At 37.0% G+C, this 15,805-nt stretch overlaps 1 protein-coding gene across 1 annotated transcript in view; it reads left to right on the top strand.

Annotated features, from left to right (window-relative positions):
• Positions 1-15,805, top strand: part of LOC104471946 (nesprin-1-like) — a gene marked incomplete at its 3' end in the record, with an annotated part of 92,780 nt that overhangs the window by 54,095 nt on the left and 22,880 nt on the right. The window contains exons 27-36 of the mRNA XM_010087462.1: positions 347-514; positions 2,054-2,230; positions 3,626-3,766; positions 4,785-4,945; positions 7,751-7,901; positions 10,846-11,073; positions 11,607-11,705; positions 14,064-14,251; positions 14,362-14,485; positions 15,462-15,628. Of these exons, the coding sequence (XP_010085764.1) occupies positions 347-514; positions 2,054-2,230; positions 3,626-3,766; positions 4,785-4,945; positions 7,751-7,901; positions 10,846-11,073; positions 11,607-11,705; positions 14,064-14,251; positions 14,362-14,485; positions 15,462-15,628 (1,604 nt within the window). The remainder of the gene's footprint in view (positions 1-346; positions 515-2,053; positions 2,231-3,625; positions 3,767-4,784; positions 4,946-7,750; positions 7,902-10,845; positions 11,074-11,606; positions 11,706-14,063; positions 14,252-14,361; positions 14,486-15,461; positions 15,629-15,805) is intronic.

Below are 15,805 nucleotides of genomic sequence, written 5' to 3'. Positions count from 1 at the left end.
TGCTCTAGATGGTCCAAAAGGTAGCAAGATTTTTTGTGAGTTGAGTAGCACGGTGTTTCAGAATCTGGGTCAGCTTGCAAGGATGAGGACAGCGTTTATTTTCTAAGTCACAGACAGCTATTTACCATATGGCAGTGTAATAGGGAGTATGTCTAAATGAGACACATCTTAAATGTACAGTCACTCTTTCAGTGTAAAGTTAAAGGCCTCAACAATGCTGGAGGCAAAAATGGTGTGAATTTAGAAAATTTACTATTTTTTTTTAATATATTCCAGCTATAAATATGCCTTTAAAATATAGGTGTGCCTTTTAACATGAAATACTTAAAATTATCCGTAATTGTAGATTGAAAAGATTTTAGGCACTGTTGGAGACTGTGTCCAGTACAAAGAAGAAGTTAAAAGTGCAATTGAAGAGCTAATCAACAACTCTAAAGAAGCCCAAGCAGAGGCTGAAAAGATCCTGGATACAGAAAGCTTATTACAAGCTCAGCAACTACTACTTCATCATCAGGTAGGGTAATTACTCCTGTCCATATCCAATGTTTTTTTAAGGTAGAATTTATGTAATTACAAGATTTTGTTATGTCCATTAGCATAACTCTTTATATTTAAACTTGAAAGAGTTATAGAGGAAACAGTCTCATGTGGCCTAGTATTGATTTCTTATAATGAAAGAAGTACTCAGTATTTTTTAAATGTTAATATCCAAAGATGAGCTTGCTTTTCAACTTTTATTGAATATCCTTTTATTGCACATGGGTTTTTTTGGGCACAGAACACCTGAAAAACAAACTTCATTTACTTGAAATTTTGGGAAAGTGTATTCTGCAAATACGTAGTGTCTCTCTTTTTACTGTTTTTAAAGCTTGCGTGTCAGATTTGATCATGGTAAATTAGGCCTGATCCTGGTTTTTGAAATTTCTCAACTTCAGCACCTTTGATGTGACCCCAACTCTAGATGCTAGAGGAGAGGTGTACCTCTAGCCTCATCTCCTTCTCTAGGTAGCTACTGCAGTGACAAATGGGCCTCCATGCTGAAGGAGTAGAACAGGAGGCTTTTTATGCACTGCTAGTAGATCAAAACATCTATGGGCTACAGTAATAATAAATCATATGGGTTGCATGCAGCAAGAATCATTGATTTTAAGGCCAAATATGAGAAGTTAACTTTGAGGCCTGGTCAAAGCTAATAAGAATAATTTACTGTGTTTTATATTGACATCTATTTCTGTGAGGTCAGACATGTTTTACTGTCTAACCAGGCACTACTATGTCTTACTTGTGTCTTATTGAAACTCTTTGGTATTTGTAAAAGGTTTTGTATGTGTTAACGTTCTTATTTGTTCTTTCAATACTCTACTTTCCTTACCCATCATAAGAGAGGGAGTTGGAATAGTTAACTTCTCCTTGAGTTTTCAGATTCTTTTTCTTCTTCTGATATGGAGTCTCTTACGGTGAAAACAGACTTTGACAAAGACCTGAAGGTAGAATTGAATAGAATCCTGCTACCAGAGTAGAATTGAACAGGGAGCTGAGAGCTTACCTCGCAAGGATGGCAATGGGTCAGGCATGTTAAAAAAGGAGAGGGGATGTAGTCTTAGGAGTTTCTGATAGTGCTACAAAGCAAAATCTATCAAGGAAAGACTTATGCAACTCAGTTGTCCCCCTACTGCTCTCTGATTAAGACTGATGTGTTGCTTTGATCAATCTGAGGCTCCAGCCTGTGCCTCAAAGGGTGCAGAGCAGACCTGCGTGCTTCCAGACAGTCGTGAGGAAGTGTGGCTACTGCTGCGGTTGCTCAACTGTTGTGGCTTCTGCTTTTTCTTTTTTTTCTCTCCCATTTGTATGCCATAAAAGGTGTATACACATTTTGGAACCCAAGGCATATACTTGATGAGTATATGGGACTCTCAAGAACACTTGCCACAGTTTATGCCTTTGTCTGTTACTCTCACTACATACCCCTGCAAAAACAGACAGTGGTTTCATTGTGCTGGTTTCCCAAAGGAGCTAAAAAGTCTAATAATTCCTGTCGGATGAATCCTTTCAGCAAAGGACAAGGAGACTTCATGCAAAGAGGCAAGATGTACAAGAGCAGATTTCCCAAGCTAAACAGTTGCAGATTGAAGGTGGACTGCCCAGCACAATGCAAGAGGATTTACAGAAGTTGGAAGGAACACTGGAGAACATGCAGCAGACTATGGAGAAACGTGAAGAGCAACTGCAGGTGGGTACTTCACAAGTAGAAATAAAAACACATGATTTCTTCTTTTTTTTATATTCAGCAGTAAAAACCATATTTTTAATGTAAAAATTCTGAGCTGACTTTCTCACTTCTGAATCGTGGTCCTTGGGGTTTTCGTTATTTGTACGTCCATGAAAACTTATAGAATCATAGACTGGTTTGGTTTGGAAGGGACCTTAGAAATCATCGAGTTCCAACTCCCCTGCCACGGGCAGGGACACCCTCCACTAGCCCAGGTTGCTCAAAGCCTCATCCAGCCTGGCCTTGAACACCTCCAGGGTTTTTTTTTAGGGGGGGGGCTTCCTGGGAAAAACCCCCCCCCAGCCAATGCCACCTTCCTCATCCCGAAGCGAGGGTCCACCTGTGGCTGCTATTTCCAAGTCTTCTCTGTCTGTCTGCACTGGCAAGCCAGCCCTGAGTCCAAGTGAAAGAAGAGGGCCACAAAATGGTGAGTGCAGGTAGAGACTGAACCCTTGACATTGCAGTTCAAAAGCAGCAGTGTTGGCCCAGTGATTGCTGCCAGCGCTCCAACTACCTCTAGCGATGGCAAACATTGCTGGCGTGCAGCACTAAGGAGAGCGGGCAATCCTCACAACTGCTGTGTGAAATACATGCTGTCATCCTAAATTAAAAAGAAGAAAAATGTCACAGAGAAATCAAATTGATTGCTCCAGGCTGTATAACTAATCACTGACTGAACAGGGATTAGAATTTATAGCTTCTTGCACCCATATCTGAATTGTTCTTTGTATTTCTCTAAGTAGAATGGTAATCCAGCTGTCTATGCAAACTTTTAAAGTAATCAAAACTATTTCCCATGATAAAACACAGGATGACAACATGATCAGTAGAGCTCAAATAACTTCTTAATGTAAGAATTTATTATTTAAACCATTTTTTTCCTAAGAAATCCCATATGTAAAGTTTTAACTTGGGCTTTGTTTACTTCAGAATCGAGAAAATATTTGTTTATGCTGTCATAATTTATGTGACTAGTAATTAAAAGCTGATGTTAATAAAAATTCTACATTCAAATAGATTCCTATGTGTGAGTTTCCATAAGCATAAGCATCTGTATGTATGACTTCAGACTTCTTATATATTCATATATAAGATTTAAATATTGGTAGCACCTTAGAGAATGGTGCTTTTTTGCACAGAGCAGTATGAATCAGTGAAAATTCAAGGCAAAACTTCCCTTTTAGTGGGTTCAAAACAGTTTAATCTGTAGAGTGATGACATTTCATGAGAAATTGTTTTATGTCGGGTCTTTCTCTTTTTTCCTTCTTCAGTAACTTACAATGAAATTCTTTTTTTCTCTCCTTTATCTTTTTGTCTTTGTGTTCCTGTTCTGGGTTTGTTTCTTTGTTTTTGTAGGTCACAATAAATAAATGGGAGCAATTTGAAAGGGACAAAGAAACAGTAGTAAAATATCTCAATCAAGCAAGCTCTGCACTTGAACGCATCTTAAACTTTAGCAGTTTAGAGAGCCTCTCCTCAGAACTGGACCAGACAAAGGTATTCACTGTGTGAAACACAGGAACGGAGCTATCTTTCTGCCTTGCTTGTTAACATGTAGTGAGTGTATTGCCTTCAGTCTTTGCACAGTTTCCTGTTAATGCCAGTGAAAATTGCGTTTACAGATTAGAGACTGCATAAACCATTTAGAGGTAATAAGTTCTTTCATTAAAAGATCATGAAGAATTACTCAAAATCTTAATCTGAAGCACACATATGGAATTTAAAATTGTTTTGAGGACTTCCCATTTTATGCTCAGTAATCATCTATACTAGTAAGCTAAACAGCATCAAGCACTGATTTATCCACATCAGTAGTTTGGCAAGGTTATGTGAACTGTGCCAACGAGCACTCTTTTAGCCCTGACAAGAAAAAGGAGACTTTTACAACATGGACATAAGCCATAATGTGCCACTTGCGTTTAGCAACACAGAATAATCCCAGCCCATTTCATTTAGTAATATAGAAGTAATAGTAGCAATTGGCTTTCCTAAGTGCCATGTTTTTCACACTATTTTTACCCTTTGATAATTCTGATACAAAATTATACATATCTTGGTTATGCTCAGCATCCATTGGTCTGGTGTATGGGTTTGATATTTGTGACAGAATATAGTTGCTAAACAAAGTGAAATTACAGGATACAAAACACTGCAAAATCCTCTCTGTAAAGGGTAGGATTTAAAGATTAAATACAGATGCACTTAATCTCACACAATTCACAAATAAATTTATTGAAGAGCTGTAGAATAACTTTTGATTGGTTGAGTTAAAAACTTTTGGACATATAGTTTCTCTTGCTAAATTTTATTTGAGTTAGTTTGCTCAAAAGAACAGTTCTGAAAAGCAACATGAAAATAACTTTCATCAGAGGTTGTTTTTATGTATTTACACATTCAAAATATAAATGTAGTACACGGATACTTTTTCCAACCACAAACATTGAGGAAAAAATACTTTTTGTGCAAATATATGAAATTGTTTATAGTTGTATTAATGCGTCTTGCATCCTTACAGGAACTCTCTAAACAGGCTGAAGCAATGGCAGTACAGGCTGAGAATTTGGTGAAGAATTCTTCTGAGATACAACTTGGTTCAAAGAACAAGCAGTCCCTTCAGCAGCAGGCAAAATCAATACAAGAACAAGTGAAAAAAGTGGAAGTTACTCTAGAAGAAGAGTATGTTCTTAACAAGTCCTAATATTTATCCTCCACTATAAGATGGTATCAGATTTCTAGAACACCTTGTCAGCATTTTGTGTTGTCTCATCAGCTCCATCATTTACAGCTTGCCGTGGCATAGTAACCAGGTTATACTACCAAATATGTCAAAAGAGTGTGTGCAAATTAACAAAATATTTTTTAATAATATATAGCTTATAAAACTGCTGTTAGTTACATTTAACCTGTCACATCTTTAAGCTAGTCTTCTGAAGAAGGGATAATGAAACTAATTCTTGAGGTACTAGACTCTTTTAGAAAGAAAAATCTTGGTGCAAGTATGAAAAAAGCACCTTTACCATATTTGCCTCAACTTTCAGTATTCCACTTTCTCCATAGGAATGTCAAGAAGTGCCTTCATTTTAGCTGAATGCCCAGATTTTGTTTCATGGGCAATATCAAAAGCTGCTTCTGCTGAAAAAAAAAAAAACAAACCACAAAGGCATCATTTGTCAAATTTTGCTTAAAAAGGGGAAGTTCAAGGTCCAAGAAAATGTTGTTAAATCCTGTAAATATTTGTAGCTTTTTGTATTTGTAAAAATTTCATCCCTTTTCTCGAGTAGCTCACCTATTGAGCTCAAGTTACTCAACTTCAGCTGTTGCTATTCTCATTTTATCTCTACATACATATGTTTATATGTGTGTATGAAATTAGTAATTTTGCATATATTAGATGTGATACACAAGTCATGGATATAGGTGCCAATTCTATGTTGTCTTACTGGATTTACTATGTAGAATAATTTGCAACAGGTACCACCATCTCCATCTGAATATGAGCAAAGGGCAAAGCCCCCATTATTGGGTTTTTTCCCCTATTGGCCATTGTCAAATCTGACTTCCAGTTGGTGCCATTTTCTTCCCAATGTACAAGAACTGTTGTAATCCAGAATAACTAGCCTGTGCAACAGACGTAACTTTCTCATTATTGGTAGTCTAATTTTCTTACATAACACTTTCTCCAATATGAAGAATAACAGTGATTTCCAGTCAAATTCTATATCTTACTGAGTACTTTATACATAATTTTCTGCAATATTAGAGAGAAAACTGGTGTGTTTTTTCAATTGAATAATTTAATCCTTACAGCAATGAATATTCACTTTTTAATAATTTCATCTATTTTTAAATGAAAGCCATCATTGATATCCCCTTTCAATGTAGATATGAAATAGGTTTTAGTTGAATGTATGGATTATACAGAATGTCTGTGGTACTGTGACAGATAATAAAAAAATAAATCCCTTCTTCAAAACATGCAAATATATACAACTCTCTATAGTGAATCTACAGAACTTATAACCACTGTGTAGGGGTTATGTTGTAACTCACGTCATCAATAAAAATCTTGTCTGAGTAATTTAAAGTGAAGGTATTCCAAATACATACTATGCCAGTGAACAGAAAAGGGAAACAAAAGTTTGAGCAGCTCTTCAGAGTCAGCTACAAAGCAAGCTTACCACATGTGTTTTCCAAGGAAATCGTGCATAGCTGTGCAGTGTGTTTGGGACTACGCTCTTTCCAGTCTGCAGCTTTCTTACATCTACAAGGAAGGCAGATACAAAGGCAAAGGATTTTCAGCTCTTGTGCCACTGATTTGACCCCTTGATTCTGATTTCCAGATGTATTTTCTTGGGCTGGACTTGAGTGAAATATTTTTGCATGTTATTTTTGTACAAATAACTTGAATATGAATACACTCTTATCAGTAAATGGCTGTTGATATTGCTATTAAAAAATTAAAAGGCCAATTTTTACCTTTTTAGACTATATCTTTTCTTAAAGCTTCCTCTGTCTTTAATAAGGGGGAAAAAAAGAAATTAAGAACGTTTTAACATGGAATGGCTTTTAAGGCTATATTTAAAAGGAAAATTTATTTTGGAATTTCGTAATATTCAAAATTTTCTGATGAAATTTTAATATTTTCACTGAAGTAGAAAATGCACGTTTTGCAAGCTGTGTGTAGGGCCCACATTAGCGCTGGTGTCTTTACAATGATTTGAAAGGATCAGAAATTGTATACTAGAAGTTAATGCTTTTGGGCCTTATAAGGGCCTTAGACTTCTTACTTGTGACAAAAAAAAAAAAAAAAAAGGTGCTTTGTTTGCTAACCAAGATATGCAAGAATCAGTCATAATCTGTTGATCTGTTTAACATAGCTATAATGTGTATTTCAGAGAATATAAATCTATTAACTTTGAGGTAGTTGAGTCATATCTATTGTTGATTTTTTGGCTTGATATGAAATCATTGCCTCAGAAAACACAAACTTCCTATGAGATGGGGAGATTGCTGTTATAAAAACCCTAGTTTAATAAAGCAGTAAAGCATTGGTGAATATTATGTACTTCCACAACACACTGGTTTTAATCGTTCTGTTCAGGTGACTAAATGACAAACATCTATGCACTCAGTTATCTCAGTTTTTATATATCTGATATAATAATAATTCCATATTATTTCATAGAAATCATATTTATGTGACTTTTCCTTTATCTTCCTGCTATGATGAGATTCTTGATGTACAGCTGAAGAACAGAGCTGTACTGTTTCACCTCTTGGTGTCCCCACTATGGCTAATGTAATTGTTTGACTTTGGGTGCACAGTCTAAGAGCGAAACAAGATAGAACTTAGGTCTCTGAAACCAAGTTTTTAAAATGACCCTCCTGTAGGTTGAAGTTACATTTTTATTCTAGCAAGAATATGGGCAGCTTAATTATATTAAACTATTTATTCTCTCTAATTAATTTGGTTAATTTTAGTATTAAAAGCATGGAAATGGTGAAAAACAAGTGGGATCATTTTGGCAATAATTTTGAAGCTCTGTCCACCTGGATAGCTGAACAAGAAAAAGAACTGGAAAGTTTGGAAACATCATCATCTCCTTTGGACATACAGATGAGCCAAATCAAGGTGATTAGTTCTTGTTATGCTTAGCATTAAAAGCCCATTTATCTGTCATTTTGCTAGAGGCCAAATGAGAGAACAGACCTTTTACACGTTTCAGAATTACCGTGACATAATGGTGATACACTTTGTATACAAATACATCAAGCAGTAAGGTTTTACATGAACTAAGGGAAAATCCTTACAGGCTGCCTTCTCTTTTAGTGTATTGTTTACATATATGGAGCCTGTGTGTGTATGGTTAAAAATATTATTTAATTTATACTCTTCTTATTTTTTGAGTAATCGGAACCGATGTACAAAATAGCTACATAAATACAAGGTGTATAAAGCTTTTATTACTTTAAAACATACATCAGCTAGTGGATATAGAAATGGATTTTTATCTTGCAAGCTAAAGTTATAACTTGATTTATGTACCTTTTATGTTGAAATAATAAAGAAACTATTGCTCTTGGTAGCTTGCAAACTGACATAACATTTATTGCTGTTATATTTACACTGTCTTAAATTCTGTGTACATTCTGTAGATACATAGTGGTTTAGTTTCCTGTTGCTGAGGGGCATAGTGTCTCCAAGCACTTCAAGGGCTGACTTCATATCCTCCCACAGATGAAATTGTACCTTCTCTGAAACTGCATGTTTCTCATAGGACAGAGTTTTTAAATATGCAGTGCACACTGCCATTTCTTTATTCTGTGACCTACTTGCTCTTCAGAAAGTCCACAGGTGTGCAGCTGCTTGCAGTCGTGGATCGGATTAACACCAAGTATTAACAAAGGATCCCGTAATGCATGTTTATGTGACACAAACAGTTTATCTACAAGTTTTCCTGTTCTTAATTTGATTACAACTTTACATACACCAAATAAATAAAATCTCTCGAATTCATCACTGGAGAATAAAACTATGCTTGAATTTTTTCTTCATTGCCATAGCAATTAAAAAACAGTTTCCTTGTGAAAGAATGTATATGCACTTATTCCAGGGCATGCATTGGCACGTTGTCTTGCTTTTCAGTAGTTAGTAGGTAGGATTCCAATGTTTAAGACAGAAGATAAGTGCATCAAATATTAGTATTGCATTACAGTGTGTCAGTTTTTGTCTCTCTAAGTGGACCCTACTTAAGCCCAACTAGCCCATTCAAGCCCATTTCACAGAAAGGCTGGTCCTTGCTATATATGCAGATAAGCAGTAATTTCTACACTGCATTGCAAGTTTCTGAAAATTCCACCATAATCCTTCCTCATTTAAACACAATGGCAAAAAAAAATGGTCAGCAGGTAATATTTATAAATGTCTGAGTGAACAGACATAAAGCAGAGAAAATCCTGCAGATAAGGTGTAAGGGTACACCATAGTAACAGGTGAACAAATAAGCTTTATGAACTGTGATATGTGAAATGAGTCACGTCAGCACTGATGCGTGGACGTAGCTGGAGGTCTTTTTCAGCAGCATTGCTTTGTGCCTAATTTTGAGAAAATTGTTATTTTTTGTAGTAAGTTTCCTGATGAGCAACTCTGCATCACAACACTAATCAGGATGCTTAGTTCATAATTTCTAGTACAACATATTAGTAAGGAATTTTGCAACGTGAGACAACTGAATAAAAAATACTGTGCTCTCTGGTATCTTTGGCTGACCAGATAAAAAACCTGGGGTCAGCTGAATGTAATTATCTTACACAGTAGTGGTAACATTCTACTTTTGGTGACATTGATTGCAAAAGCCCAGTTACTTCAGTAGAGCCAGACTTTCACCTACACTTTTTTCCAAAATTCCTGATGGAACAAAATGACAGTTATCCCAAGTAGTTACCCTCGGTGGCAGACTTAGTGAGAGTTTGAAAGTCTCAATTATCCACCTTCTTTTATGTAACGGAGTGATTTTAACAGATTAGCGTGGGAGTAAAAAAGTGCTGCCTCATTTGTATCTGCTGCATTGTTAGATAATTTCAGCTTCAGCGCTGCAAATCCACTATTTTTCCTCAGCACCACATTCTCATGCAAAAAAAAAAAAAAAGATATTTTATAATCTGAACTAATTCAGAATGTATTGCATAAAAAGAAACTATAAATGCTTACTGCATCACATTTTTTTTTCTGTACTGTCACCCTGCTCATTCTAGTCTGAATGTTGCGGTAAGCCACTCCTGACCTTTAAAATGGCAAGAAAGAGACCGTATTTTTACCACAATTATAGCAGAAGGTGGCCCCATTCTGTGCTTTTGAAAGTGCATTTTCAGGGAAGTTTTTGGTTGGTTTCATATACATACATATCTTAACATTTTTGTATCTGAGGATTCTATTGCCTATTTCAATTTCAAAGAGCACTCTTGGCTCTTTCAGTTCCCTCCCAATGAGTGTTTTTCACTGCTTTTGAGAAGAACTCTATGAACATGCTACATCGGCAGAAATTAAAATAATTCTTTTGTGAAAAAAATTTATTTCCAAATTCACAGATGCTTACTGAATAAATAGCCACTGAATGTTAAACACCATAAGTTTCTGTCTTGGATATTGTAGCTTTCAGGTTTGCCTCTAATTTGCAATAAAAATAAGTGCAAAATAATAGGAGACAGTTGCTGTCATGAAGCTGATGAAATGTATAGCTAGTGCTAGTTCATCTTCTTTATGCATTTACTAATTGACATAGAAGACAGCTGAAAAGTACCAAAGGCCATTATCACCCTTGTTTCATGGTTTCCTATTTGTACTGTAATGTGGCTCTTTAATCCTCTGCCTGAGGGCACACTCACCCTACTTTTGTAGGTGAGACTTTTGTAATTAAGACTTTTGTAATTAGGTATTTCAAGCAGTCGGTGAACTCTCCTCTTATTTACTTTTTTAATGAAGAGCATTAGTAGCTCAGGTAAGAGAAGGATGTAGAAAATATCATCTGGTAATTTAAAACCTATTGTGCTTCTTTATTTATTACTTTACATTTTAGGTTATTAATAAAGAAGTAGAAGGTAAAATAACTGAAATCTCCAAACTAGAAGAGGAAGCTGAGTCTTTTTCCCAGTTTGTTACCTCTGGAGAATGTGCACATATTAAAGCCAAACTGACTCAGGTCAAAAGGTATTGGGACGAACTAAGAGATCATGCACAGAGACTGGAAGGAACAATCGCAGGGAATGCATCAGCACAGCAAAAGTATGAAGAAAGTCTTAAACAGGTAGACAATGCAAAATGTAATGGATTGTTTGCAGCAATTTATAGAATTACTCTTTATTTTTTTCAAAATTGAATATAAAATACATATTATAATAGGATGGACTAGAATATATGAGTAGATATCTAAGGTAATTGCAAGACCCCCACACATAAATTTGTGCTTTGAATTACTTAAAAGGCAGGGTCAGGAAGACACTGAAATATACATACTCAAAAAGCTATGTTGTCATTTAGAAAACCCAAGTGATTCTCCTGGATATTGCACTAATAAACCACATCCATACTTCTTTAAAACACTGTAACTTCAATCCTGGGTTTTTAGTAGATCATAAGGAAAATAATTTAAATATTATCATTGCCCCTCTCACAAGGAGCTGAGTGCAGTTATCATCTTTTAACTTCAAAAGGCACTCAGCACTACAGAAGCTTAGGATATAATATTCTCTTAGCACTCAACATTTAAAAGATGTTATTCAAAGCCTCTTTTATGTATTTCCTGCTGGTTTTAGACTCTGGTTTGCTTCTTCCTCATAGGTGCAACAGGCAGTGTCTGAATTTGAAGCTAAGCTAGCTGAGCCTCTGACATCCTGCTCTTCATTGTCAGCAACATACGCAGCCCTTCAGGATTGCACGGTGAGCAAGTGGCCAGCAATTCCTGCCAACGGGTCCAGGGAAACAGTGCCACACTGACCTCCTCACGGAAATGCCTGATGCCCCACAGCCCAGGGCAGAGGCAGGAGGGGGCAAGGGCTGACTGTCAGGATAGGCAGCCCCAGGGAAGGCATAAGCAGTCTTCCTCAGCTATTCTCACCATTTCAGATGTGCTTGGAGAGTTTTTTTCCCCACTTTAGAGAAAAGAAAAGCCTAAAAGTATGAATTAATCCTTCAGGTTCTTGTTTTTAATTTTATGCATGTAAATACAGAAGATAAGAAATATGTCTCTTCGTTAGACCTTTTTCCTTGAATATTTTCATGAAACTTGGATCTTGGTATAGAGAAGTCTGTGATTTAAAAAAAAAAAAAATCTTGTTGGAAGTAGTTTTTCTTGGACAATGCAGAGACTGGACAGAGTTTCAACTGACAAACTTTTATCTGTGATGCCAGAAATCCTTGGATATTTGGACATTTGGTTAAGTCCCTTGTTGGTTGATGAGAAGCTGAACATGAGCCGGCAGTGTGCGCTTAATGCCCAGAACCAACCGTGTCCTGGGCTGCATCAAAAGAAGTGTGACCAGCAGTTTGAAGGAGGTGATTCTCCCCCTCTACTCTGCTCTTGTGAGACCCCACCTTGAGTACTGTGTTCAGATGTGGGGCTCCCAACATAAAAAAGACCTGGACCTGTTGGAGCAGGTCCAGAGGAGAGCCACAAAATTGGTCAGAGGGCTGGAGCACCTCCCCTGTGAGGACAGGCTGAGAGAGTTGGGGTTGTTCAGCCTGGAGAAGAGAAGGCTCCAAGGAGACTTAATAGCAGCCTTCCAGTACCTGAAGGGGGCTACAGGAGAGATGGGGAGGCACTCTTTATCATAGTGTGTAGTGTTAGGACAAGGGGTAATGGTTATAAGCTGAAAGAGGGTAAATTTAGGTTAGATATTAGGAAGAAATTTTTCACTTTGAGGGTGGTGAGGCACTGGCCCAGGTTGCCCAGAGAAGCTGTGGATGCCCCATCCCTGGAGGTGTTCAAGGCCAGGCTGGATGAGGCTTTGAGCAACCTGGGCTAGAGGAAGGTGTCCCTGCCATGGCAGGGGGGTTGGAACTTGATGATCTTTAAGGTCCTTTCCAACCCAAACCATTCTATGATTCTATGATTACAAAAGGAAAACAAACATTGGGTTGGTATGCAAACTACAAAAAGTCCTGAATCTCAGGGAATTTGGTGTAGTATTTTTTTCTGTGTCTATAAGTTTGTGGCATGTTCTTCCCACAATAATCATTATCTTTCTAAGAAAATACTTTAAGAACTTGTAGCCATATTTTTCTTGCAGTGAAATACATATAATTTCTTCTGAACTTAGTGGTAACTACTTGTAAAGGCTTTATGCAGGGAAGACCTGGCCTATCTGCTTCAAAAAATCTTGATACTTGTTGAGGCAAAATATTTTGCATATGGAGAATTTATTTAGACAGCACATGAAATCGTTATTATTATTGGCTTTTAAACGGTATGAAATAGGCTGAGTATGCTATTGTAAACTCTTGTGCTGCCTACAGGATCATGATTCAATGCCTCAATGTGAAATTATTATTTATTATTTAGTTTAAACATCAGCAGCTTGTTGCTGTATAATTCACATTTCCTCCTATGTATGATTTCTTGACTGTAATTATAACCATTGCTACTGTTGTTATTATTACACACCTGTGAGGTGGAATTTTAGTGGTCTTAAATTGATTTCATTTTGTGATTTTCTAATTCATTACGCGGTGTTTTAATCTTTTTCATACGAACAATTTTCTCAGCTCTCTAGAAATTACAACACTGGAAAGTCTAGTCAACATCAGACGCCATTTCTATGAAAAAGACCTTTAGCTAATGCTGACAGAAGTTCACAGTAACTGTTCCTTACCTCTCCCATGTCATGACATGGGCTGCAAGTCTGGCAGTCCTCACATGTTGGAGTGACCTTTTGCATTTACTGTATATGCATAAATTAGAGCAACTCTTAGACAGATGTTAAGGAGTTTGGAGCTTTTTCCTACATGATCATGCTGTGTTACATGCTCATTTAGAAGATCTGACCCTTTTGTTGCTGAGTTTTATTTTAACACTGTTCTTGGGAGTCTTTCCTCACTACAAGCTAGTTGATCGCTATGCTTGGGACATGGGTACTTAGGATAGATATGAGCAAAGTGTGAACTATGCAGTGTCTTCATGATCTGGTGGATGCAGCTTTGCTTCAAACTTTGAGTAGAAGTACAGACTTTTTCCCACCATCGTTGCTGTAGCTCTGCTGTTTATGTATGTATTTTCTGTTTCATTCACATGTTCATTAGGACCTTTGTCATACTGTGGAAAAACTGAGCAACACTCTGGCCTCTCTCTCAGTCTGTGCCCGAAAAGTAGCCAACAAAGAAAAAGCTGCTCAGGATGTTACAGCATTGCAGCAGAAATATGAAAAGGTGCTACAAGGTGCTAAAGAGAAACAGACCTTATTAGAGACTCTACTGGCTCAGTGGCAGAAGTGAGTAGACTCTCACATCTGTTGTGATGGACACAGAGACCTTCCTGTGGTCAGTGTGCGAGACAGAGGGGATGGCTTGAGTTGGTAACTCTACATTGTGATTTTCTTAGACAGGAGAAGGAGCTGTCTGCCTTCCTGACCTGGTTGGAAGGGTGTGAAGCTACAGCAAGGCCTTCAGAGCAGCATGTTTCTGCTGACAGAGTTAAACTGGAAGGCGAACTTCAGTCACTGCAGGTATGTTTGAACTGAAAGACTGTCCCTCTACATTTCCTGGGTTTTTTCTGTGTCTTTTAAAGGATGGACTTTCTCAATTGTAGTCTGACTAGTCACTTGATTCTGGGATTTGTAAATGTCGTAGGGAAGTATTATATTATCACTGTTGTTATTTATCAAAGACAAGAAAATGACAGGAAGAATGTTATCTGCAAATATATCGGTTCAAGAAAAACAATGCCCTGGTCTATCATTATCTGTCAAGGAAGGACATTGATCTGCTTGCCAAAGGATCCTTTCTCTAGAGAAATTACTTTGTTAGACAATGCAACTTTCATTTTTTTTTTTATATGCGAGGAAAGTTGCTCAGAAGACAAAATTCTCAAAGGTTTTGAATTCACAATGGAAGTCCGATTTCTGATTTTTTTTTTAAACACAAAACTTTCATCCTATTCTAAAGTATGTCTTCCCATGGAATTTTTGCCATTTGTTTTTAGATTATTATGAAGCAGCTGGCCAAATGTAGCATCTCTTACACCCTTCGTAAAGCCAGTGAGTCCATAATTTAAGTGTTAAATATTACTGAAGGGAAGGAAAATTATTTGGGGTTTTGGTTTTTTCTTTGGGCCAATTTGTGACATTTCCTCACAATTCTATTGCAGCACACAAAATACATTGCAAAACTTAGTCTTGATTTTAGCCACTTTAATCATGCAATAGAGCTGCGTGGAAAGGTTGCATGTTACAATAAAGGAGAAAAAACAAACTTTGATGAATCCTTACTGGATTACAGTTGCAGATTTAGGTGTCTGAGAGATGCTGAGTGCCTTCTTGTCCTAACAGACCTCAGTTTTTCCAAGAATTTGACTGTTCTCATTCACTTGTGGTCAAAGTGGTATACTGGAAATCTCTAGCTGTTTTTTTATGGGTTTTTGTTGTTTTGCATAATATGGTGCCACATTTAATCTAAAGGCTATACATTCCATTGTTTTCCCAGGATTTGCGAGCAGATATTGAGTCCCATGCTTCAGTCTATGCCAGCCTGTTACAGTTAAATGAGTCACTATTCCCAACAGCTTCTGAACAGTGTGTGAAAACAATAAAAGAAAAATTTGAAGATCTGGATGAAAGGTGGAAAGCTTTACCACAATCTGTTGATAAAAGGTTTGTGCTTCAGAATGTTCTTTACATGTTAAACGAGAGTAACCAATATCCAGATGAGGAATCCCAATCCTGAAACATAGTTTTTTACAGTATTACCATTAGGAAAACAAAGGTTTAAGATTTATATTGAACCCTGAGCTCCCAGGAATGGGGTGTGGGGAATCCCACAGATTTATC

The sequence above is a fragment of the Pterocles gutturalis genome, unplaced genomic scaffold (assembly GCF_000699245.1).
Source record: "Pterocles gutturalis isolate BGI_N339 unplaced genomic scaffold, ASM69924v1 scaffold8541, whole genome shotgun sequence".
Classification (NCBI taxonomy): Eukaryota; Metazoa; Chordata; class Aves; order Pterocliformes; family Pteroclidae; genus Pterocles; species Pterocles gutturalis.
Note: the sequence above shows the minus strand (reverse complement) of the source record. Positions and strands in the feature narration are given on the sequence as shown.